At 56.4% G+C, this 25,937-nt stretch overlaps 2 protein-coding genes across 24 annotated transcripts in view; both read left to right on the forward strand.

The window, feature by feature from the left end:
• TACC2 (transforming acidic coiled-coil containing protein 2) overlaps nucleotides 1-12,327 on the forward strand; it is a 203,378-nt gene extending 191,051 nt beyond the window's left edge. For all 23 annotated transcript variants that reach the window (XM_066239459.1, XM_066239467.1, XM_066239458.1 and 20 more), the window contains 5 exons: nucleotides 318-361; nucleotides 6,199-6,359; nucleotides 6,563-6,669; nucleotides 7,025-7,145; nucleotides 11,772-12,327. In XM_066239459.1, the coding sequence (XP_066095556.1) occupies nucleotides 318-361; nucleotides 6,199-6,359; nucleotides 6,563-6,669; nucleotides 7,025-7,145; nucleotides 11,772-11,837 (499 nt within the window). In that variant the 3' untranslated portion in view covers nucleotides 11,838-12,327. The remainder of the gene's footprint in view (nucleotides 1-317; nucleotides 362-6,198; nucleotides 6,360-6,562; nucleotides 6,670-7,024; nucleotides 7,146-11,771) is intronic.
• Nucleotides 12,328-22,512: 10,185 nt separating this feature from the next.
• BTBD16 (BTB domain containing 16) overlaps nucleotides 22,513-25,937 on the forward strand; it is a 40,662-nt gene continuing 37,237 nt past the window's right edge. Inside the window, exon 1 of the mRNA XM_066240394.1 lies at nucleotides 22,513-22,718. Within this exon, the coding sequence (XP_066096491.1) occupies nucleotides 22,513-22,718 (206 nt within the window). The remainder of the gene's footprint in view (nucleotides 22,719-25,937) is intronic.

The raw sequence follows: 25,937 nt of genomic DNA on the forward strand, positions 1-25,937 counted from the left end.
CCAGCTTGAGCGCAGGCTCATCTGGTTTGAGCAGAAAGCTCCCTGGCTTGAGCCCAAGGTCACTGACTCGAGCAAGGCGTTACTTGGTCTGCTGAAGGCCCGCGGTCAAGGCACATATGAGAAAGCAATCAATGAACAACTAAAGTGTTGCAACGAAAAACTAATGATTGATGCTTCTCATCTCTCTATTCCTGTCTGTCTGTCCCTATCTATCCCTCTCTCTGACTCTCTCTCTGTCTCTGTAAAAAAAAAAAAAAAAAAAAAAATTAAAATCATTCTGCTATCATGGTTCCCACATGGTTTCACTTCTCTTACAGGAAAATAGTGGCCGAGTATGAGAAGACCATCGCCCAGATGATAGGTGGGTGTCCTGCCTGGCGGGGGCTCAGGCCTGCCCCGAGCTTTCCAGGTGATGAGGGGGCTTTGAAGAAGCAGACTCACTCATGCCTGCTCCTCTCAGCCGCCTCTTAGAGCATGAAGTCCTTCAGGGGAGGCTCCAGCACCCCTGGCTTTGCCTGGGCACCTCCCGGAAACACCTGCTAGCATGGCCCTCACCATTATTCATGCCCGCGGGACACTGTGGCACTCACCCGAGTGGCCATCATTTGACGCAGCCAGGACTGCCCACTTCCTGGGAAAGAGATTTGGGTTGGTTCCTGGGATGTTTGAAGGCTCTTTTGCTCACAGAAGAGACTAGGAATCAAATCACTAAACCCTGAAGTAGTTTAGATGAAGTAACAAAATACCCCACTCAGCCGTAGCAGTCTGTCCGCCTGCCCCCTCCTTCCCCTCGCGATGTGGCAGACCCTGTGACCCATCACAACCCTTGCTCGCTGAGCTTGGACGCGGCCTCAGCATCCATCCTACCCAGCATCCCAACAGCCAGTACTGACAGATCACTGTGGTCTGCAAGAAGACCAGGCCTTGTTACAAAGGGATACATAGCTAGGCCTTTTGTTTTTTGTGTTTTGGGGTGTTTTCTTTTTGTATTTTTCTGAAGTGAGAAGTGGGGAGGCAGAGAGAGAGACTCCTGCACGCGCCTGACCAGGATTCACCTGGCATGCCCATCTGGGGTGATGCTCCGTTGCAACCGGAGCCATTCTAGCGCCTGAGGCAGAGGCCACAGAGCCATCCTCAGTGCCTGGCCCAACTTTGCTCCAGTGGAGCCTTGGCTGCGGGAGGGGAAGAGAGAGACAGAGAGGAAGGAGCGGGGGAGGGGTGGAGAAGCAGATGGGCGCTTCTCCTGTGTGCCCTGGCCGGGAATCGAACCCCCTACCGCTGACCCAACTGGCCAGGGTCGGCCTTTATGTTTTTTTAATTAATGAGAAAAAATCTTGCAGTTCAAAGCCCAAGTTTTTTACTCTAATGATCACTTTTCAGAAATGATGTTATAAGACTTGGGATGGGAGGAGTTTTTTGTTTATTGATTTATTCATTTGCTTAGGTCTGTGATACCTGGGTTTTTGGTTTTTTTTTTAAATCTTTTCCTCCTGAGGACACACAGAGTGAGAGCCCCCGCTCTCCGCAAATCACAGCTCCTGTGTCGAGTTCGTCGCTGTGCTAGTGGATGAGCCCTCCCTCTCAAACGTTCGGACATGTGTCACACGACACCTCCGGCGGCTCCGGAGATACATGTGAGCGTGGCCGTGGGCGTGAGGGAGAGGCTGACACTGAGGGCCTTCCGTTCAGAGGTGCTCTCTTTCATTTGGATTGATGACCATCAAGGCCGTTTCTCCCAGAGCTCAGCAGGGAGAAAGCCGTCTGGGGGTGTTTCTGAGGATCAGCCTCATGGTGTGTCTGCTTTCTATCAAATCAAACCTCTTTATTAAATTGGTAGAATTTATGAATATGTATGAATGAGATAAGAAAAAACAAAACAAAAACTTTTGGCATTGCAACTGCTGGTGAAAGTGGCCAGATGAGGGATTTATGGCTTCCAGTATATGGCGTTTGGCCTGGCCTCCCAGAGACTTGGGATGTGGAAATGCCACTCAGACCTGCAGTGGCTCGTCTGGAAACAGCCTCCCGTGTCTCGGGGTCATACATTTTTATTTTTGCTCTTGGTGATATCGAGGACAATACTGAAACGAGGAGAAGGCCGGGCGTCCTGGCTGCTGGGAGGGGCTGCCCAGAGCTGGCCGGCACTTACTGCTTGGCTGGCGATTTGGATATCAGACGTTCCCTCTTGAAAAATCAAAGGAATAAGAATCTCTCTGGTTGTATCAGTGGCCTGTCCTTTAGGTGACAGGGCGATTATTCAGCTCTGATGCTTTCCTGGGAGGGTATTAGTAGGTGAGAGTAGGTAGAACAGCAGTTTCAATTCTAGACAAGCTGAAGAGGGTCTGGAGCCCTGACTCAGGGGAGGATGGCCACGCACAGCCCACTCTTGTCCCCGCCCCACCCCGTGCCTAGGAGGGCTGGTGTGTTTGGCCGAGGGTTCTTCTCTTCAAGAGCCTAGGGCTGTGAACTCACCTTTTTAGGGCATTCTCATGGCGGGGGGGGGGGGGCCTCACAGTTGGCTCCATGAGACCCTTCCAGCGTCCCTAGCTGGGCACTGCATTGTCACTCTGGGTGGGGTCTCCCCGTGGACCCTTCCCTCATTCTCCATCCTTGCTCATCCATTTGCTGTCCCACTCCTCCAGAGCTGGTCTCATCAGAACGGTGGCACGCCTGTGGTTGTCATCCGCCCATCACCACTACTGCAGGCCATTGATCAGGGCCACCATAGATGGCGAGGTCCTCATTTGTCCGTGTAGAAGTCCCAGCATGGCGGGGATTCACTGTGGCTGTGGGTAGGATGAGTGTCCTCCCTGGGCGGCCGTGGGTCTCTCCACGTGCGGGAGGCACACACCCATATGTCCCGTCTGGGTTCTGTGTCCTCGCCTGCACTCACCTAACCAGCAGCCTTCCTTGTGGAAAGGGGAACTCAGGCCCAGAGAACTTGGCTGTTTAGGGCCAGAGTGAGTGTCACAGTGTTTTGAAGTTAAATCCAGTTTCCACCCACCTGCACTAGCGGCCCCAGCCCCTGGCACTGTGGCTGTGGTCTAACCGTCACCCATGCTCCACGCCCGCGTGACCCCTGTCCTGCCACCGTTGTCCATTCTCACCACACACACGTTCCTCAAGAGAATGCTTTAGGCTCATAGAAGTGAACACTTAGAATTCGGAGCAGAAAGACACTTCGGTGCTTTCTGTCTGCGTGGCAGGTAGTCGCAATCGATTTTTTTTTTTCCTGCTTTCCTAACAACTGCCCTGATGATCTGTTTTGCTTCCATTTTCTGTTGCTTCTTGCCCTTTGCTTGCAAAACAAAACAGGCAAGCCTGGTAAGTAAACGCTTTTCGCCTAACTTGACACCTTGCCTGTTGCAACCCTTGTTTGTTCGTTTGTTTGCTTGCTTTTCTATTTTTGTTCCCTTTGCTTTTGTGTACTGGCTGCTTCCCCACATGATTTCGTAATCTTTTGCCTGAAAAGCCAGAACATCTCCAAGGGACATCGTTTTTGTTGTCAAGTCTGGAGTGTCCTGGGTTGGGGGCTGATTTCCTGATTCGAAAAATGTCACTGCCTTGGTAATTGACAAAAAAGTTCTGTTGCCGCGCCTGGTCGCCACACCTCCCTGGAGCTGGGAGGCTATTTTTACCAGGGTTGTGCCAGGTAGGAAGGAAACCTGAGGCAGACAGAGTCTCGGATCCAGGAAATCAGAGGGACCCCTGTGCTGACAAATGGCTCCTTTCCACGCCAAGTGAAATGTGTACGTGTCCTCGAATCGGCCCGGAATGTGCGTTGTACGGCGCGCTGAGGCCTGAGGAAGCGGCTAAAATCCAAAGAATGAGAAGCATTCGGTCCCGGTGAAAGGGCTCAAGGCCCTTTCTTTGGGGAGTCTGCATGTGGCAAGATGGCGGGCAGTTCCGTTCTTGCTGTATGTCCAGCTCCCCCTTCGTGAGTCACTGCAGCCCGCCGTCCCCCCAGGTCCCCGGTGCCAGCGGGGCTGCTGATGACGGGCCACTGACCCGGGCTCTTCCTGTGTGTTGAAGGCTTTATGTACACATTCTTGTTTAATCTCCCCCCTCCCCCAAATGCCGTGAGTTATGTGCTGTGACCCCCGTTTCTGGGAGGAAGGCTGAGACAGAGGTTAAGAGCTCACGCCTGGGCTCTCGGACTCCGGTGCCGAGTTCCTGGCCTCTGCCCTGCCCTGGTGGTGCGGGCTGTGACAGGGAGGATCGGACGGGGACATCGGGTGTCTTCCGGGCCTGTGGTTCTCCAAGCCTGCTCCCTGGACCTGGGAACGGGCCACAGAGGCGGATTCTCAGCCCGACCCCAGAGCTGCTGAATCTGAACTGGCGGGGTGGGGTGGGGTTGGGGATCAGCCAGTTTATGTCAGGACTAGAGCTGAAACCAGGATGTGGCCCCTGGGCCACCCTCTTCTCCCCGCACCACGCACACGAGTGAGCTGACCACGGGGTACGGCGGCATGCTGATCTGTTAGGAATCTAACAGCGAAGGACCCAAAGCAGCATCTCCCCGTTTTTCAGGGAGCTGCTTCCTTCTGGGTCCATTAGCCAGAGGCCTGTATAGCGATGCGGCTCTGAACTTGGCTTTGGGGTTGGGTCTGACTCCGTTGTCCTCAGTGGACAAGTGGCTGAGCTTCTCAGACCCCCTTCGCCTCTGTGCAGTGGAGGTTAAAAACCTGCCCAGGGTTGTCTCAAGGCTTCTCTCGTTTGTACCCACTGCACAAACGGGCGTTGAGTCGTCCGTGTGTCAGGCACTGCCCTGGCCCCTGGGACAGAGCAGTGGACAAAACCAGCTCGGGACTCTGCCCCTGTGGAGCATGTGTCCTAAGGGAGAGGGTCCTCCAGCAGATGTGTGTGCACACACGTGCGTACGCGCACACACACATCTGGTGTGAGAAGGAGCAGTCACTGCTGGAAGGAGAAGAGAGAATGGGAGAGTGCAGAGGAGGCATCTCCCGCAGGTGCTCAGGGACGGCACCCCTGGGAGGTGACCTGGGTTCAGAGACCCGAGTGAGGCTGGGGCCCCGGGGAGCTCTGGGGCCCCTGTTCCTGGCAGAGGGCACAGCAGCCCTGAGCCCTGGGGCATGGAGGCCATCGTGACTGGTGCAGGGAGGGCACAGTGTTTGAGGAAGGAGTGGGCTTTTCTTCCCAGGGTGGGAGAGGCCATGGGCGGCTGAACAGGAGTGGGGAGATGGGGGTCAGATTTCTGGAAGCCCAGTCCAGCTGCTGGATGATGGCGTGGGAGCGTGGGATGAAGAGGACAGTCGGGGCAGGCAGAAGGCTACAGCACTGTTGTGACTTTCACCACTTCCACATGCCCTCCATCCGACGGCAGCCTCCCTGGGGAGGCCGTCCCTGGCAGCAGGCAGCCCCTTCCGGGTGACCTGGGCTGACAGAGGGACAGGTCTTCAGAGCTCCTTCCCCCAGGAGCGCCACACGGGCGGCTTCTCCCTCCCCCACTCTGTCGTCACCAAAGTAGACAGATCCCAGCAAACGGCTGCCCACCCACGCCGATCAGTGCTGGGCGGGCACACGAAAGACGGAGCGCCGTGCGGGCGAGGGGCTGTGGAACGCAGTGTGGCCAGAGAAGGCCTTTCCCGTCGGTAGGACGTGGTTCTCAAGATGTTCAGGCACAATATTAGGCCTGGAGAGGTGGGGTTGGGGACAGGGTCCCTTCCCCAGGCTCCACTCTAACCTGGGCCAAACATTTAGTACATAATAGAAACTCATTTTGACAGAAATAGCTCCATGGGCTGTTTTAAGGGTAAAGAAACCTTTTCTCCCCCTAATGACCATCTCTTTTATCTTGACAACGCTTAGGAGGGCCAGCCCTTCATGGCCTAGGCTACGGGACCTTTTACTCAATAAACTCAGTAGCGGGGTTTTCTTTTTCCCCCATGAATCCGTTTGTTTGCTGTCAACACCGGGTGGCATCCCTGGGGTCTCCAATGTAGATGTTCAGGGGTCAGGTCAAGGAACAGTGGCTCACGTCCACCCCATCTGATACTGCACGGGGCCAGGTCTGGGATGCAGGGGCTATAGGGTTTGTTCCTAGAGATTCTGGGTGGGCTCGGGGGACGGGTCTCTCCTGAATCTGAGATGCCCACAGGGGAGGCAGGGGCCTTGCTGGCCCGGAACGAGGCCTGGGTTCCACGACCTCCATGGTTTTGTGTCCGTCTCTCCCGCCAGAGGATGAGCAGAGGGAGAAGTCGGTCTCCCACCAGACGGTGCAGCAGCTGGTCCTGGAGAAGGAGCAGGCCCTGGCTGACCTAAACTCTGTGGAGAAGTCTCTGGCCGACCTCTTCCGCAGATACGAGAAGATGAAAGAGGTTCTGGAGGGCTTCCGCAAGGTGCGCTTGTGCCTGGGGGGACGGGTGGCGTGGGAGAAAGCGGACCCGGTGGGGGAGGTCGTGGGGCTTCCAGAAGGTCATCCTCGCAGGCTGGGGACTCGAACGTGGCCGTCTGAGGTGACCCCCTCATCAGAGTTCTTGGGGTTCCCAGCACTCCTCGGCATTCCTTCTGTGGGCTCAACCCCTGTCCTCTGTCGTGTCAGAATGAAGAGGTGCTGAAGAAATGTGCACAGGAGTACCTGTCCAGGGTGAAGAAGGAGGAACAGAGGTACCAGGCCCTGAAGGTGCACGCAGAGGAGAAGCTGGACAGGTACCGGGGCTGCTCCCAGACTGGCTGGCGGCTCGGGGGGCACCCCAGACGGGGGCCTGGGGACGGCGTGCATTTTTTCAGGACGGTTCAGTATGATTCGCGATAGGGTATGCTCATCAGCCTGCGTTTTGATAAGTGAGGGCTGTGTGTTGTCATTTCTGGGCACCCACTCAGAGCACCTGGGCATCGTGAGGGTGGGGCTTGAGGTGGGGGTTCGCTTCTGCCAGGCCTTTGCTGGTGGGGGAGCTGGAGTCAGACAGCTCCCCCTGCCCAGAGCTGGGAGGATGGTGGGGGACATCTACGGGAAAGGGGGGTCATTTCTGAGCTCCCCGGCCCCCCCCCCACATTCCCGCAGGGCCAACGCTGAGATCGCCCAGGTCCGGGGCAAGGCCCAGCAGGAGCAGGCTGCCTACCAGGCCAGCCTGCGGAAGGAGCAGCTGCGGGTAGACGCCCTGGAGAGGACGCTGGAGCAGAAGGTAATGGGCCAGGGGCAGCGGCCTTCGGGTGGCAAGGCTGGCTGGCCAGACCCTCAGGTAAACTGAGGCTAGGCTTGCACGGCAGCACTCCCAGGATGGCTACCTGCTCCAGGAGCACCCCCTTGCTGTCACCCTGGAAGAGCCACTCGGTGCCAGCCCTGACTGCCCCTCCTGCTTGTCCTGGAGTAGCTGTTTCCCTGGGTGCTTAGTGCTGCTTTTCATCTCTTTTCAACATTCATTTCTTTGTCAAATATGTAAGCACCTACATTGTGCCAAGCACAGTACTGCAACCACTGCCTCCGGTGTGCTCACTGAGGAGTGGATGGTGCCCACCATGTACCCGCCAGATACTGGGATAGATGCAGAAGCTGGGCCATGTCCTCTGATTTCCATGGATGGGGGCAGGTGCCGTCCCGAGGTCCCCCAGCTTCTCCCCAGGTTTCCTGATCTCCAATCCAGTGCTCATTCAACTGGACACGCTCTCCCTGGGGGTCCAGGTGAGAAGCCCCTTTTGGTTAGGAGTGCCGTCAGCTCAAGTCTGGGTGGGTGCGGGCTAGGCAGGCCCCTCTGGGCTGTGTTTCTGGGCATGCAGCCTGGTTCTGGTTGGTTTACTGAGCCTCAGGATTCGCCAGGATGCTGACCATAGAGCCCAGTGGTCCCAGCTCGTGGCACTTCTCATGCATTGGAACCTTGATGGACAGAGGAACCTTGGAGGCAGGTGGTAGCCAGAGTCCAGCATGTCTCCCAAATGGTTTCTGCTAATTCAGAAGCACCCAGCTGGCCTCAGATTGTCCCCTCTCCTGTGCCCACACCCAGCAAGGTTCCAGTGGGGCTGGCTGGGATCCCCAGAGGGATCTGGGCCTACCAATATTTATCTCCGCAGTGGCAGGTACCACCTGGCACTTCACCTACGTGATGTCAGGGAATACCCCTGGTCTCGGGAGACCCAGGTCCTTACCTTGCCCTGTCATCCATTACGGCCCAGGGCAAGGCTCACACTGCACCTCAGTGTCTACGTTTGCAGTGTTGGAGGATTAAACCAGACAATCTTGAAGACTCCCTTTGGCCCTGAGAATTACGTGGTTCTCACACCTGAGTGAAATTCCCTGAGGTCCAAGTGTAACAGCAACTCCACCTCCCGTTGACCCTGCGTCCCACTGTATGTGCCTGGTCGTAGAAATTCAAACTAGAAACTCACGTAACCGGATCATTTGCATTCTTTGCCTTTTCCTCTTGGGATGAAAGAGACCGATGGCCACTGGAAAGTTTAATACAGAGACTTGTATTTTGACGAAAGGAAGAGCCTGTGCTGTGTTCCGAGCCACCTCTATTATCCAGGCTCTGGTCTTTGTTCTTAGCAGTCACCATGAAGACAAGCCACATGGTCAGAACCGTCAGATGTCAGCCCTTGGTCGCTCAGTCTATATTGAAAACCACTGCTGTTTTCGTGTTGAGTGGGTGTTTATGTTTATTCTTAGAGTGTTGTTGATCCACTTGTGGCATAGTCGGTGCCTCTTGAAAACCGGCACGTTGTGTTACATTAAAGACCACATTCTCCAGTCACTGTGGGCATTAAGGTCGTTGTGGATGGATGCAGTGCTTCCAGCTGAGAAGTGTAGGGATACGGTTGAGGCCATCTCCCCTGCTTCCATTAGGGCCTGACGGTATTTAAATTGCAGCACGTTGGTGCAATTTAGGTAAACGGAGGTAAGGCGACACAAACCAAGACAGAGGTTTTCAAGGCCACCTGGGCGGTTCGGACTTGACAGTTGCCAAATGAAAATGATCTTATGTCTCCCGGTGAACTAAAAGACAAGGAAGACATTGGGCTGCACGGGGTTGGGTCACAGAAAAGACACAGACGCCTGGCTTCGTAATTTTGTCTTGAAGAAAACTCAGGAAGGAGTTAATCACGTGCGTTCTTCCCTAAGGAAGACACACACGGAGGAAACAGTCGCTGATCTAGAAAGATTCAGAAGCACGATTCCCCTGGGGGCAGTTCTACGCCCCGTCAGGAATTTGTGAAGGTTTTTAGCCAGTCAGCGGAGCTCTGTGACGGGGCAGTCTGCGCGGCGTCGGGCTGATGGCGCCCTGGCACCGCGCGGAGAGCCTCCAGGAACCCGCAGGGAGTGGGTCTGCTGGGCGCTGGGCTGATGGCGCCCTGGCACCGCGCGGAGAGCCTCCAGGAACCCGCAGGGAGTGGGTCTGCTGGGCGCTGGGCTGATGGCGCCCTGGCACCGCGCGGAGAGCCTCCAGGAACCCGCAGGGAGTGGGTCTGCTGGGCGCTGGGCTGATGGCGCCCTGGCACCGCACGGAGAGCCTCCAGGAACCCGCAGGGAGTGGGTCTGCTCGGCGCTGGGCTGATGGCGCCCTGGCACCGCGCAGAGAGCCTCCAGGAACCCGCAGGGAGTGGGTCTGCTCGGCGCTGGGCTGATGGCGCCCTGGCACCGCGCGGAGAGCCTCCAGGAACCCGCAGGGAGTGGGTCTGCTCGGCGTCGGGCTGATGGCGCCCTGGCACCGCGCGGAGAGCCTCCAGGAACCCGCAGGGAGTGGGTCTGCTCGGCGTCGGGCTGATGGCGCCCTGGCACCGCGCGGAGAGCCTCCAGGAACCCGCAGGGAGTGGGTCTGCTCGGGGCTGGGCTGATGGCGCCCTGGCACCGCGCGGAGAGCCTCCAGGAATCCGCAGGGAGTGGGTCTGCTGGGCGCTGGGCTGATGGCGCCCTGGCACCGTGCGGAGAGCCTCCAGGAACCCGCAGGGAGTGGGTCTGCTCGGGGCTGGGCTGATGGCGCCCTGGCACCGCGCGGAGAGCCTCCAGGAACCCGCAGGGAGTGGGTCTGCTCGGCGCTGGGCTGATGGCGCCCTGGCACCGCGCGGAGAGCCTCCAGGAACCCGCAGGGAGTGGGTCTGCTGGGCGCTGGGCTGATGGTGCCCTGGCACCGCGCGGAGAGCCTCCAGGAACCCGCAGGGAGTGGGTCTGCTGGGCGCTGGGCTGATGGTGCCCTGGCACCGCGCGGAGAGCCTCCAGGAACCCGCAGGGAGTGGGTCTGCTCGTGTCGGGCTGATGGCGCCCTGGCACCGCGCGGAGAGCCTCCAGGAATCCGCAGGGAGTGGGTCTGCTCGGCGCTGGGCTGATGGCGCCCTGGCACCGCGCGAAGAGCCTCCAGGAACCCGCAGGGAGTGGATCTGCTGGGCGCTGGGCTGATGGCGCCCTGGCACCGTGCGGAGAGCCTCCAGGAACCCGCAGGGAGTGGGTCTGCTCGGCGCTGGGCTGATGGCGCCCTGGCACCGCGCGGAGAGCCTCCAGGAACCCGCAGGGAGTGGGTCTGCTCGGCGCTGGGCTGATGGCGCCCTGGCACCGCGCGGAGAGCCTCCAGGAACCCGCAGGGAGTGGGTCTGCTGGGCGCTGGGCTGATGGCGCCCTGGCACCGCGCGGAGAGCCTCCAGGAATCCGCAGGGAGTGGGTCTGCTCCGGGCTGGGCTGATGGCGCCCTGGCACCGCGCGGAGAGCCTCCAGGAACCCGCAGGGAGTGGGTCTGCTGGGCGCTGGGCTGATGGCGCCCTGGCACCGCGCGGAGAGCCTCCAGGAACCCGCAGGGAGTGGGTCTGCTCGGTGTCGGGCTGATGGCGCCCTGGCACCGCGCGGAGAGCCTCCAGGACTCCGCAGGGAGTGAGTCTGCTCGGGGCTGGGCTGATGGCGCCCTGGCACCGCGTGGAGAGCCTCCAGGAACCCGCAGGGAGTGGGTCTGCTCGGCGTCGGGCTGATGGCGCCCTGGCACCGCGCGGAGAGCCTCCAGGAACCCGCAGGGAGTGAGTCTGCTCGGTGTTGGGCTGATGGCGCCCTGGCACCGCGCGGAGAGCCTCCAGGAACCCGCAGGGAGTGAGTCTGCGCGGCGTCGGGCTGATGGCGCCCTGGCCTCCAGGAATCCGCAGGGAGTGGGTCTGCTCGGCGTCGGGCTGATGGCGCCCTGGCACCGCGCGGAGAGCCTCCAGGAATCCGCAGGGAGTGGGTCTGCTCGGCGTCGGGCTGATGGCGCCCTGGCCTCCAGGAATCCGCAGGGAGTGGGTCTGCGTGTGTGTTTCTCCCAGTGTCCAGGGAGGGGCCTCAGGTCAGCCTCGGGGGTGGGCTGTGCTTAAGCTTTAGCTGCTGTGGGGACCTGGAAGAAAAGGTGGCTGCAAAGTTGTTCCAAAGGGACCAGAAAGAGCTCACCCCTGCCTGTGCTTTTGTTTCTGTGTCCACACCCTCCAGAGACAAAAAAAAAAAAAAAAAAAAAAAAATAGGGAGGTGGGGTAGGGAATCAATACTAGTTATGTCTTTACTGTGTGTGGGTCACTGTGCTAGGGATTTGACATTGCTGACCTCATTTAATTCTCAGAGAGACTGATGTTATCACCCACCTTTGAGAGATAAGGAAATCAAGCCTCAGAGAGGTTGTATAACTTGCCCAAGGTCACACAGCTGGAGCTGGGACGTAGACAGACTGTCTCCAAGTCATTTCTCAGGGGGACCAAGAAGCCTAGAGGAGTACCCCATGCCCCTAAAAATCCATTGACCATTCTGATTGGGTTGACTTCAAACAACCAAGAGATTTTAGCAACCATTTTTTTTTTTTTGTCTCCGCTCACAGAATAAAGAGATCGAAGAACTCACCAAGATCTGTGATGAACTGATTGCCAAAATGGGGAAGAGCTAACTTGGAACCAAACGTCCGGACTTGACCGTTGCGTGCAATATGACCGTCGGCACACTGCTGTCCTCCCAGGCCCGCGGACAGGCTCTGTTTTCACTTTTCGTATGCACTACTGTGTTTCCCTTTCTCGATAACGTTGATTTGATTGTATGCAGTTCTAAGGAGACTATCCGAATTTCTTGCTATTGGTTTGCATTTTTTTCCTAGTATCATTCATAGCAAGGTGACCTCAGAGTTCCTGTATCAGGGAGATTGTCTGATTCTCTAATAAAAGACAAATCGCCGACCTTGGCCTCGCCCTTTGTCCATGAGTTCCCAGGGTGAGCGGCTTTTGGATTTAATACGATCATGTACAGCTTGCAAAGGGACTCTTGCCTTAAGGAGTGTAAACTTGATCTGCATTTGCTGATTTGTTAAAAAATAAAATAAAATAAAATGCATGTTTCGAACAAAATTCTCTATTGTAAATAAAAAATTTTTTCTTTGGATCTTGGCAATACGTGTGGCTGTGATTTATTGTCTGGGAAGGGTTGGGTGTCTCCTCGCCTTGGTGACAGCCTATCAGATTTGGCCTTTCAACCAGCCTTCTCTGTCTGGAGCTCATTTCTTGTTGGTAGATTTCAGTAACATTTCCTTTGTGATTGTGGCTGGGTTGGTAAGTAGAAACCGAGGAGAAATCCTGACTAGCAAGTCATTAGTCAGCGAATGTATTGAATGATGAAGCTCGGGCTGTGTTTTCCCCAAGTCTCTGGCTCGAGGGGGCGGCCCTCTTTGCCCTTATCGGCTCCAGGAGGTGGAGGCTGTCATGCTCCCTGTCTGCCCCCTGCATGTGTGTGCAGATCAAGTCTGAGTGTCCATTCCCCTCTGAAGGACTAGGAAAGGGGGAGGGGTCGATGACTGATGGGAGACAGGTCACTAGACCACTTTGGAGGTTAAACTCAGTAGACGTGCCTGCTGTTTCTCTCCCTCATTGCTCCCGACTTTCCCGGAGACCCCAGGTTGAAGGGTGGGTGGGGGAGGGGGTGGGAAGAGGCCTTTGTTTCCCAGGACTGTCGTAACAAATCGCCAGGAACTCACCGGCTTCAAACAACAGAAGTCGATCCTCTCACACTTCTCGAGGCCAGAAGATCAGGGTCAAAGTGGGGTTTGTTCCCTCTAAAGGCTCTGAGGAGGAGACTGGGCCTCTCTCCCAGCTCCTGGTGGCATCCTGGGCATTCCTTGGCTTGTGGCAGCATCACTCCAGCCTCGGCCTCTGTCTCCACGTGGCTGTCTCCTCTGTCCCAGATCTCTCCCCTTTCTCATAGGGACACCGGTGGATGGATTTAGGGCCCGCCCCAAATGCAGGATGCTCTCAAGATCCTCAGTTACATTCACCAAGATCCTGTTTCTAAATAAGGTCACAGATTCCCGGGCAGCACTGTGAGAATGTGGAAGTACCTTTTGGGGGGATGTGTGATGTGGGGTATAAGCTTGAAAAGCAGACCCAAGACCCCGACGGCCCTTGGCCCCATGCCCTTCTTCCTGTTCAGGCCCCGCGGCCGCAGGCGCCCTCGGGATGCTCAGTAGGGACTGCGCTTTGCCGAGTCAGTTGAAATCTTGAGCTTCTAACCTTTTTTCTTTTTCAGCTCAGCATTTCCTTGAGGCTCTCAAGTTACAGGTGGCTTTACTGAGATGCCTAGATTCCCCGCAAGAACAGAGTAGGTCCAGGCAGGGAGGGGGACAGAAAAGAGGGAGGTGGTTACTGATGACTCAGGGGGACACCTTGGTGGGGGGATCTAAGGGGGATTCTTTTCTTTTCAGGTTTGGGGCTCAGCCGCTTAAGGCTGAGGGCTGGGGGCCCTGCCGGCACCTTCTCCCCACCAAGGACAGACACCTCTCCGGTCCAGGCTGCTGACGCCGAGAGAGGTGCTCTGCATGGGACAAGCGAGGAGGTCACGGCCAGAAGGAGGCTGCCTGGCTTTCTGACCATGCCCTTCACATAATCCTTGGCCGTACGGGGGTGCAGAGGTCTCTTAGCAAAGCCTCTCTGCCTTCCAGGACATTTACCGGAGAAGTTGAACCGGGCGGGGTGGGTGTCGCAATGGGGCAGGGAGGAGGCGTGCTCACGCGCAGGGCACGCCGGCAGGTGCAGGGCATCCAGGCGCGAGCGCCCACCAGGCCCGGGGGGTTAGCACTCTCTACCTCACTTTGGCCTTGAAATGACCTGGTGAACGGGAACTATTTTTATTTCCGTTGACAGGAAGGAAACAAAGGCTCGGAGAGTTTAAGAAACTGGAAACTTGATTGAGTCACTAGACAGGGGATGGGACAGCCAGGGTTGGAGCCGGTGACCGCAGAGCCCTTGCGTTCCAGGTCAAGAGCTTCCTTTACAGGGCAGTCCAGGCAGGAAGGGGAGAGAAGACGGGCGGGGCTGCATCCTAGGGCCGCTGCAGTCCTTCCCCCATCCTGTCACTGTCTGCTGGGTGGCGGCCCTGCCTTGAGTCTGGCCGACTCCCCTATTGTTGTTATGGGCTATAAAAAAAGATCTGCTTTTCGTCAGTGGATGGGAAAGCCGTGTGGCTTGCCCAGGGTGAGCGTTGTCAGGCTGATGCGAGTGAGTGCTTGGCTCTTCCTGGTCCTCGTTGGTTTCCCTCCCAGGAGGGGGGCCCACGGCTGCTCCCCAGGGTTCTGAGTTCCCAGGCTGGAACGCTGAGCTAGAATCTGGAGAATTCACAAACCTGTTTTAGGAGTTGGGACATGCAGCATGGAGATGAGCAGAGGTAGGACTAGGCATGACCCGGACGTCTCGGCCCCGACAAGCCCTGGCAGGTCTGACCCTTGCGTCCCTTCCGGCCTCTCTGCTGCAGCCAGCACACGCTGTGCCCTCTGCCGGGCACACTCACCCTGCCCCGTCATCCCATCTCTCGGCTAAATCCCACTCCCGTCGGACTCATCCTTGACGTGATTCCTCTGAGGAATCCTCCCAGAACCCCAGGCCTTGGGCCAGTGTTTCAAAATGTAGATTTTTATCACTCTCCGGGAATGGTAAGCCCGATAGCTCTAGAGACACCGGCCATTGGGAAGACAGTTGATTACAATTCCCTAGAGGAGGGGCCGTGCAGGACCACGTGGGGAAGCACCAGGGACTGCCGGGAGGCAGAGGGAGTCGCTGCTGTGGCTTCCTCAGGGAGGAGGAGGAGGGCAGGTAAGTAGGCCGCTTGGCCGGCTGGGGTCGTGGCAGCAGGCTCTGGGGCAAAGGGGCACATCACAGTTGTCTGGTACCTGGCCCTGGGTCATCAGGGAGGGGACAGTGATCTTGAGGATGAGAGCGCAGTTGAGGAGGAGGTTGGGATTTGGGCTCTGGATTGGTCGGTTTGCATATGGAAGGCTCACTTGTCCATAAGTCCTTTACTATCTCTAGGAACCTGAGTCAGCAAGGTCTCACGATGTCAAAGCCTTAGAGTACAAAGAAACACTTAACACAGTCAGTGGCCCATCCTGTGAGTCCCTGCAGCTCCCTGGTCCTCACCCAGCACGCCACGAGCCTCCAACAGCAATAAGGAAGACTTTTAAAGGCAGCTCACCAATGACTTTTTAAAAATAGTCAATGTAGTTAAAAGACTCTCAGAAATAAAACAACATACCAAGTATGTCATTTCGTTGATAAAACACATTCACTTTAAAAACAGGGTAAGAAAAAGTTGTCAGCAAAAAGGTAAGTCCATTCTTCAAGAAAAACTTTAGGTCAGTATCGCTCCAGGTGATATGAGGGTATGAAATCGCAGATCTGGGGCTCGTCCTCCACCTTGTCATCATCCCAGGGCCACTGCACTGTCATCCCCCTCCCGGTCCGGTCCATCTTGGAATCACAGGACCAGCTGTGGACGGAACTGAGACCTGGTTTTGTCCAAACTTTGTTTTGCAGACCAGTGTCAGAGAGAGGACTTTCTCAAGGTCACAGCAAGTTAGTGGCCAGTGTCCGGCCCAGGCCAGTGCTCCTTTCCCATTGCTGAGACCACCCGCTACAATCTAGGACTTGGCTCAAGAGCAAGGCGTACATGCTGGGAGCCACCTGGTCCCGGTGGAGTCCCCGTGGGGGCCTCTCACTGCACACACGGTGTCCAGGGCCCTCATTCCTTGGCACCAGGCTCTTTAGGGCCAGCCTGCAGGCTCTGAGGCCTCACACTCCAAGCTGCCAGCCCCGGGCGCCCCAGGCTTACACTCTCTACCGAGGGAGGCTAAGGACGTGTCCAGGGTCACACAGCTAGTCGGTGCCAGCACCCCCGTTGAGATCGCTTGTTTTCTCAGTGTGCCCCACAGCCCTCCACACGTGTGACTGGGTGGAGTGGGCTGGATTGGGCCATCTGGTAAGACAGTGAGCTCCTCATCCCTGCAGCATTCAAGAAGGAGGCGGACGTCCCGCTGGAATCCCCCTGTCACTGTGGCACGGGAGACTGATAGAGGCGGCTGCGTTGAGAGCCGTGCTCCACGAGGTTGGGTGTCTGAGCCGCCGAAGGCCTGTGCTCGTGGGGTTGCTGACTGGGCTGGGCCTGCGGAGCTGGGTCACTGCACGTTCCAGGACACAGCGCAGCTGCAGGGCAGGGCTTTGACGGCCCTGGGGCCGTCACCATTCCCTCGGATGCGTTGTCTTTGACTTTGGCTAATAGCTCAGCACCCAAGAGCTCTGTGGGGGATGCATGTTCAGAAGGCTGAGGGCCCTGAGTCCGTGAGCTCAGGTGCTGTAGGGCAGTGTTTTTCAACCAGTGTGCCGTGAGACATGGTCAGGTGTGCTGTGGGGAAATTAAACATGGGTCCCCAAACTATGACCCGCCTGCCAGATACGGCCTGCAGAGGCTATTTATCTAGCCCACCACCAGCCGCCTCCATCCGAACATAAACATTCCCCTCATAATCCCTCCAGCTATCAGCGACAGGAAGGGTGGAGGCACAGGGAATGCTCACTGACCAATCACCTTTTAGGATTCATCCCGACCACTAGCAATGAACCAATAGTAGGCCGCTTCTCATCCACACCCAGGAAGGTCCCCACTCGGGCTGCTCGGGCTGCCGGGCACTTGTCATTGTGTGGCCGCAGCGAGTAGTTAAAGCTGCTACTCCTCTCCATGGTCCCGATTTCTAATCCTGGTCAGGACTGGAGGTAAATGTTGCCACCACTACATGAAGCCTCAGCCTTAGCTGGTTATGTCTATCCTGATGGTGTATATAGATATTTGACCTTTTTCTTTTTAAAAGAGGCCCCCGCAGAGGGTGATATACAATGCATCACATGCATCACAATGTTATCTAACTTTAAAGCTAAAGTTTGCTGATCTTCCTTTGGACAGTTTTTGGTTATCTGTTGCCAAGGAGTTCCCCATCCTGGCCAACAAAGCTATTTTGACATTGCTCCTGTTTTCAACCACATATCTATGTGAGCTGAGCTTCTCAAGCTTGACTGAGATAAAAACTAAAAACAGGGAGAGACTGAGAACTGTTGAGGAAGAGCTTCGTGTGTGTCTTTCTCCCATTCCTGCCAGGATATCCCTTTTGTGTTCATTGAAACAGGCCCAGGTTTCACATAAATACATTTAGAAACTATATTATTAACTATATGTATAATATGTACTGTGTTAGAGTGTCATTTTGTGTCATTTTGGTAGGTGGTGTGCTTCAGGATTTTGTAAATGTAAAAAATGTGCCGCAGCTCAAAAAAGGTTGAAAATCACTGCTGTAGGGAATGGTGGACCAGCCCAGACCTGGTAGGAGTCCCACGTAGGGACCACAGAGAATGTGGCACCCTGGGCACTTCCCCAGAGTGGCCACTAGAGAGCGCCCAAGGGCCTGCTCTGATCTGTGACTCAGAAGTGCCTACCTGAGGGACCCCGTCTGGCCCCTAATGGACATAATAGTCCTGGACAGTGTATTTCAAACACTTTCATGGAAACCTTACATGAGTCCCTGCATTCCAGGGGTGGGTAGCTGGGGGAAGTTGGGGTGGAGGGGAGGGAGCCACAGAGAGGGAGCGAATCTGTCCATGCGTGCAAAGACATCTGAGATGTGACCGTGACCCACACAGAAATGGACACACACGCACATGCACACACACAGCTCATCCTTGTGTAAGAGCAGAGCACAAGGTAGGGAGGGACGGGTGCATCCAATTCTCCACGGCAAGAGACGTCTGTTGTACTCCTTCAGGGCCATGTTTGGTGGCTGGGCTCTGAGGGGACCAGGGTAGGGAGCCGCCATGGGATACCCCACAGTGACCCCTTGTCTGTACTGCAGATCCCAGATCTGGGGGTGGGGGGGGGCGTTCGGAGGTGCCTCCCAATTACAGTGTTTTTTTTTGTTTTTTTTTTGTTTTTTTTTGTATTTTTCTGAAGCTGGAAACAGGAAGAGACAGTCAGACAGACTCCCACATGCGCCCTACCGGATCCACCCAGCACGCCCACCAGGGGCAACGCTCTGCCCCTCCGGGGCTTCGCTCTGCCGCGATCAGAGCCACTCTAGCACCTGGGGCAGAGGCCAAGGAGCCATCCCCAGCGCCCGGGCCATCTTTGCTCCAATGGAGCCTTGGCTGCGGGAGGGGAAGAGAGAGACAGAGAGGAAAGGGGGAGGGGGGAGAAGCAAATGGGCGCTTCTCCTGTGTGCCCTGGTCGGGAATTGAACCCAGGTCCCCCGCACGCCAGGCCGACACTCTACCGCTGAGCCAACCGGCCAGGGCCCCAATTACAGCGTTTTTGTTCCCAGAAGCAATTACAAGGAGGCAGGATGATGGCTTTCTTGTTTTACTTCATAATTTACGTGAGAGGTCACGTGCAAGGGCCCTGGAGGGAGCCCGTCCCCAGGTCTTCTGAGCTGCGCTGACTCCAGGCTCCTAGTACAGTTGCTGGAATTTTGGGGAGACCTGGGGGGACAGGGGGGCAGGACTTCAATGGATCAGGTTTCCCAGGTGTAACAGATGCAGCCCCCCCCCCCCCGGGCTCTGCAGACCAAGTGTCTGAGGACACGACAAAATTCCACCTTGATCCCCGGAATGCAGGCTCCTGGTCTGGTCCCCAGCTTTTAGGCAGTTCTTCGTTCCAGGAGACGGCAGATTAAAAATCATCTACCAGCCCTGGCCGGTTGGCTCAGTGGTAGAGCGTCGGCCTGGCGTACAGGAGTCCCGGGTTCGATTCCCGGCCAGGGCACACAGGAGAAGCGCCCATCTGCTTCTCCACCCTTCCCCCTCTCCTTCCTCTCTGTCTCTCTCTTCCCCTCCCACAGCCAAGGCTCCATTGGAGCGGAGATGGCCCGGGCGCTGAGGATGGCTCTGTGGCCTCTGCCTCAGGCGCTAGAGTGGCTCTGGTTGCAACAGAGCAACGCCCCAGATGGGCAGAGCATCGCCCCCTGGTGGGCATGTCAGGTGGATCCTGGTCAGGCGCATGCGGGAGTCTGTCTGCCTCCCTGTTTCCAACTTCAGAAAAATAAAAAAATAAAAAATAAATCATCTACCAACCAAACAAGTCAGCAGGCATTGTTCTTGATGATGCCCAAGTCCCCGGTTTCTTTGTAAGTATTTTGGTCAAACCATCTCTGGACACTAGAGGTGGAAATGGAGCACCCAGAAGGCAGAGCTGAGGGGGACCCGAGAACCTTCCATTTCTCCGACGAGGGTCGGGGGTTGGATCTCACTGTGGCTGCTCCCGAGAATCTTCCCGGCTCCCCCGGTGCGATAAGCAAACAGGGCTCTACAGGACCCGGGATGGCAGAGAGGTTGGGGCAGAAGTGCGTGGCCCCGGGTGGGGGTCTCTGTGAGACGCCACCAGTCCCATGGCCCCAGCTGTGCTGAGACCAGGCCCGGAACAGGAATGCTCGGAACCTTCCCCGACGTTGCCACGGTGCCCGCCACAACCCAAGGACACCGCCGCCAGCTCCCCTGCCACAGCCCCTGGGCCCAGAGGAGAAGGAGGACGGTGATCCCAGCGGTCATGCGCGCTCTGAGGACTCGGCCTCAGAGGGTGACCAGCCCCCGGCAGTCCCGCCATTGGGAGACTGAGGCGATGCGAGTGCCTCCGTGGGACGAGCTTCTCCTGTGAACGCAGGCGTGGTGGACCCGAGCTCCAGAGAGTAAGGGTGGCGGACTCTCCACCCACTTGGGAATACCTTCCGTCCCCCGGGACTGGCGCGGTGGACCTGGCAGGGGAGGGGCTTTGGGGGTTCCAGGCTGGGAGGCACAAAGGGTCCGGGAGCCCCAGGACCATCCCAAGTAGCAAATTATACGATCAGCCTACTCAGAGCCCTCTGGTCTCCATCCCTCGGAAAGGGTGAAGAATCACAGGTTATGTCCCATTTTGCTTTATCGGAACCACTTTCCCAGCACAGTAAAGAAGCGTCAGCCTACGAATGCACTTCTTAAGAAACGAGATATTCTCTCGGTTTGAAAGACAACCCACCCACAAGGCTTGACTCGTTACTTCTGTAACAAAATATAGCTTCTTTCAGCCAGCTTCCTCCATAACCTTTGGGAACGGTTCAAAAACATCAGCATTACCTGTTTTGTCTTCCAGGGGCCTCTCCCCTCTCACCCCCCCCCCCCGTGAAAGCCCCGCTACCGTTCTCGAAAATGTTGAATCCGGTAAGTAGCCCTGCTTCCCAGGGGGGCAGGGAATGGTGCGGCCCAAAGCTCCCGGTCCCAACAGGGGCGGGTCCTGGACCAGGGGGACCTCAGGCTTCGCTGGCTGACTCTGCTGGGCAGAGGGTGTCAGGTGCCAGGGTCCGAGCCGACCGGCACGCGCATCTGACGTTACGGGGAGACTCAGCCTCCAATATTTCCAGCCACCTGCCGCCACACTCCAGGCACTATCTACTAAGGCAGAGTTTCTAAACTGGATCTTATTTGATCATTTTCACATCACTACCAGCACCCTCACTGCCTCACCATCATCCTCATCCTCATTATCATGGTCATCATTCCCATGTCACATACGGAGACCAGGAGGTCCGATGGCTTGCCCAAGGGGTGCACAACTCAGTTCCTCCCACTTCCTGTTACCTGCTCTCCCCACCACGCTGCTGGTAGCTGACTAGGCTGTGGATGAGTTGCGCCCGTTCTGATGGGTCCCTCGTGGTGTTCTTGTCCTGGCTGGGTTTCCTTGAGCCACAGTGGCCGAGGTCTACTTTCATGCTGTGTACCCCTCTGCTCCCTGAAAGAAATGGCTGGGGGGAAAATGTCTTAAGTACAAGTCCCTGCCCAGGGACCCAGCTGTTCGACTTCTGGTAGCATACACAGATGAATCCAGAACAGGTGTTCAAATAGATAGAAACTTGTCCATGAATGCCCAGCATAGCACTATTCACAATAGCCACAAGGTGGAAAGAGGCTGAGTGTCCGCCTCTGATGAATGGCTAAAGAAAACGTGGTCTAGCCATAGAATGGAATATTACTCGGCCATAAAAAAGGAATGGCATTTTGACGCATGTTGTAGATACCGTGGATGAACCTTGAAAACATATGCTGAGTGGGAGAGGCCAGACATAAAAGCCCACACATTGCATGACAGCATTTATATAAAGTATCCAGAGTGGCAAACCCACAAAGGCAGAAAGCAGATTGGGGGTGCCACCAGGAGCTGGGGGGGGTGGGGATCAGGAGACAAGGTTTCTCTTTGGGGTAACGAAAACATTCTGAACTAGTAGTGGCGACAGTTGTAAAACATTGTCATGTACTAAGTACCACTAAATTTCCACCATAAAATGGATAAGATGGTGAATTTTATGTTCTGTGTATTTTGCCACAATAGGCTCTCCTCGGTTTGGTATCTGTCTGGACCACACATTAGGATAAGGACTTAAAGAGCAGTTTCCTGAGGCACAATCCTATCCCTGCTCATGGGTTGTTCCGAGTTTCAGACGATAAATGACCTTCTATCCCCGGCATCTTTGCCTCTGGCACCTCCCCTCCTAGATCCTAAATACCAAGTGGCTCTGTGGCTTGAAATGGTCTGTCCACTGAGTATACAGTGTGTCCGTAAAGTCATGGTGCACTTTTGACCGGTTATAGGAAAGCAACAAAGGACGATAGAAATGTGAAATCTGCACCAAATAAAAGGAAAACTCTCCCAGTTTCATACCTATTCAATGCAGTTCGATGTGGGCTCACGCACAGATTTTTTAGGGCTCCTTAGGTAGCTATCCCGTATAGCCTCTACAGACTTGTCACTGACTGATGGCCTACCAGAACAGGGTTTCTCCACCAAACTGCCAGTTTTCTTCAACTGCTTATCCTACCCAGTAATGTTATTCCTATGTGGTGGCGCTTCGTTATAAATGCGCCGATATTCATGTTGCACTTTGGTCACGGATTCTAATTTAGTGAGCCACAGAACACACTGAACTTTCCTCTGTACCGTCCACATCTCGACTGGCATGGCCGTGGGCTGCTCTGCTGTATTCACGGTGTTACGTCATCATCTGCGCATGTGCACTTGCTGCCACATCATCCTACAGAAACTGGGAGGGTTTTCCTTTTATTTGGTGCAGATTTCACATTTCTATCATCTTTTGTTGCTTTCCTGTGACCGGGTCAAAAGTGCACCATGACTTTACGGACACACTGTGTTTGCTTTGGGAAGATGGCTTCGTGGGAAGTGTTGGGCGTGTTTGAAAATTAACCAGCCTTGAAAAGCGGTCTTCATTTTCTTTCTGCTGTACTCTTTGGATGATCGGACATTTCTGTGAGTTGAAAAACCTATTGTCTCTTTTGTTTCCCAAGAAGCCTGGAGCTCGGCTGGAACGCCGGATAGCCGGCTCCACCAACCGGTGGCGTTTCCCCCGAGACCCCTTCTCCGGGGACCTGCTGGCGCTCTCCCAGATGTCCAGAGCTGTGAGCATAGACTTGGATGATGTTCTGAAGCACCCAGACAGGTAGGGAGATCAAAGAGCCCATGGTGGGTACACCCCCATCGGGATAGACCAAATTTCTGGGCGGTGCCCATGGTTGAGCCGCTCTCATTGGGCTGTTACGAGGCCCAGGGGCAAGGCCACTTGCCTTGGGGACCACCCCTGAGGGAAGGCCAAGGTCAATGCGACCCCTTCCTCTGAGAATGCGTGTGGCGGTGAGAGAAGTGCAGAGTGAGACTGACCATTTTCTTCCGCTGGCTTTTCCTTTGCGTTGGGCATTTTGGACCGTAACAGGATTGCTATAAGTGTATCAACCCATTTGTTGGCAAACAAAACTTAGCCGGTCCTGCCTCTGAGTCCGCACCCCTCTTGCAAATCTGAATTTCCATCCAGTCCGTTGACTTCCCATGGGCAGCTGGCTCTACCCCACCTCCCTCCCAAGGGGTTCTGAGCAGCAGGCTTCCAGCATCACCTCTTCATGGTGCGAGGTCCTTCTAGCCTCTCTGGGGACACAGAGCGGGGCCCTGTGGCAGAGGGGACCCCTCACTTCCTGGTTCCTCCAGCCTGACCCACTGCCCTGCCTGGGCCCCGCATCTGCTCTCTGAGCGCACGGCCACAGCTGCCAGCCTGACCCACTGCCCTGCCTGGGCCCCGCATCTGCTCTCTGAGCGCACGGCCACAGCTGCCAGCCTGACCCACTGCCCTGCCTGGGCCCCGCATCTGCTCTCTGAGCGCACGGCCACAGCTGCCAGCCTGACCCACTGCCCTGCCTGGGCCCCGCATCTGCTCTCTGAGCGCACGGCCACAGCTGCCAGCCTGACCCACTGCCCTGCCTGGGCCCCGCATCTGCTCTCTGAGTGCACGGCCACAGCTGCCAGCGCGTGGCCACTGCCCTGCCTGGGCCCCGCATCTGCTCTCTGAGCGCACGGCCACAGCTGCCAGCGCGTGGCCTGGGCCCTGCCTGGGCCCCGCATCTGCTCTCTGAGCGCACGGCCACAGCTGCCAGCCTGACCCACTGCCCTGCCTGGGCCCCGCATTTGCTCTCTGAGCGCACGGCCACAGCTGCCAGCGCGTGGCCTGGGCCCTGCCTGGGCCCCGCATCTGCTCTCTGAGCGCACGGCCACAGCTGCCAGACTGACCCACTGCCCTGCCTGGGCCCTGCCTGGCCCCGCATCTGCTCTCTGAGCGCACGGCCACAGCTGCCGGCGCGTGGCCTGGGCCCTGGGCGGCGCCTGCCACGGAGGATCTGTTTGCTCCGTGTTTGCAAAGCAAGTATCCAAGTCTTTTCTCTCTAGACCCACTGGCCAGTCCTGCGGCAATGGCCCCCACCCCACAGGTTTGAATAAATCAACATCCGTCTGTGTTTGGGGTTTAAATTCTCTGATGGCCCCATGAAACTCAGAGTCCCATGAGTGGTTGGCTTTGCACTGGCTGCTGACAGCCTTGAATAAACTCTCTTGAATTTATTTTGTATTTTGTTCGGTGAGAGCCTTGAAGATGTCCTAGGCTTTTGCCAAAACTCACTGTGTTTCTTAGCGCCACAGCCAGGCTGGAGAAAAGGCGTGGCCTGGGCCTGGGCCTGGGAATGCAGGCAGATTGACCCAGAAAACTGACAACGCTGGTTGGCTCATGAGAGTTGAGCCCTCCCTGACTCAGCTAAGGGAGGGGTGGTGGGCGGCTGTGAGTGGAGCACAGAAACCTGAGGACAATGGCAGTTGTGCTGGGCTTTAGGACCCTTAGAGGAGTCTCCCGGACAGGGTTAGAATTCCTGCTCCTCCATGTACGTGCTATGTGACTTTTAGCCAGTGGCTTCACCTCTCTGAACCTCAGTTTCATTACCTGTGAAGTGGTGATTATTGCTTCTCCCTTGAAGAGTTATCTGCTTGAGGATTGAATCAGACAGCACATTGAACATGCTTAGCCCTGTTTCTGGCAGATAGAAGATGCTCCATAAATAGAGCTCTTAGCTTTCTGGCCTGAGCAGTAGTTCTAGTTCTTGGTCTTGGTGATTTCATCCTGGGGTGTGTCAGCCCTGGGCTCCGTGGGCCAATGGCCCCCTATTTCACTGTGCCTTTTAGCTCCTTCCCCAAATCAGAGCCCCTGGCCTGCAGCACAACCGACCTGCCCATCTGCCTAGCGGTGCTGGGAAGCTGTGTGTCCAGAGGCGCCACTCTGAGCAGGCGGCTGCCTCGCGCATCTGGCCGTCAGCTGATCCAGGCTCGGCTCAGCGGGCGGTTCAGGCTCTGTGCCAGGAGCCTCCCAGCCTCCTCCCGAGACAGGGGGCCAGCCTGGGCATGTTCTTGCCCTGGGGGTGGCAGAGGGCAGGACCAGCCGCACGAATGCTTCTCAAACCTTCAGCCCGGTCACATCCTGTCAGCCAGGGCAAGCCACAGGGCCAAACTCAAAAGAGAAATCAAAGTGGCACTTTGCAAGTGTCAAGCCAGAAGCCCTGTGGCTGGCTGGCTGCAGGAAGCCCGTGGGTCCATACGAAATGTATAGAATGTCCCCCTTGCCCCTCTTGTGTCTCCATCGTGGGTCAGGACCGAGGGGAGCCAGCCCCCCGCCTCGCATGACCTTCCCCACATCCTCACGTGCCACTTCATCCCAGGCCACTGGGTCTCAAACAGAGAGGACAACTCACAGATACCATCGATTCCATTAACTTTTCCATTGGTCCCAAAAATGAACCCAGCCCCTGGAAACTGCCTCCGTGATAAACGGCAGAGCCGGGCAAGGAGCCACGACACCAGGCACTGTCATCACTTCTGGAGTCTGGACTCTCCCAACTCAGCTGGTGGCAGCGATGTTTTGAGGGCAGTTGAGCTCACGGGCGTCGCCCCGTAATTTCCAAAACCCATTGCTGCTTTCTGAGGTCACGGTCTGAACTTCCGATCTTGGCCAGCTGGACCCAGATGTGTGACCCCGGCCAGCAAGGGAACCGAGGATGGCTTAGGTCAGACCCCCTGCCCCCATTGGGTAAACAGCCAGGCTCTCACCGCCTTCCTGAGGCTGAGTCACTTGCGGCCACCCCTCTCCACTTGGAAAGGTCAGTACGTGGCCGGCATTATTCTGGACACAGGGTTCTGCGCCCAAGCCCTCCTCTGTGCACCCTGGCCCATGAGGTTCCTGGGATCATTGAAAACAGCATGGCAAAGGTGACGCTGATCAGGCGTGGTCATTAAGTGTCCCTTGGCTGGTTGGGTTTTCTGGATGACTGTCTTCAAGCTGTGGATGTGACTCAAA

The sequence above is a fragment of the Saccopteryx bilineata genome, chromosome 7 (assembly GCF_036850765.1).
Source record: "Saccopteryx bilineata isolate mSacBil1 chromosome 7, mSacBil1_pri_phased_curated, whole genome shotgun sequence".
In the NCBI taxonomy this organism is placed as follows: domain Eukaryota; kingdom Metazoa; phylum Chordata; class Mammalia; order Chiroptera; family Emballonuridae; genus Saccopteryx; species Saccopteryx bilineata.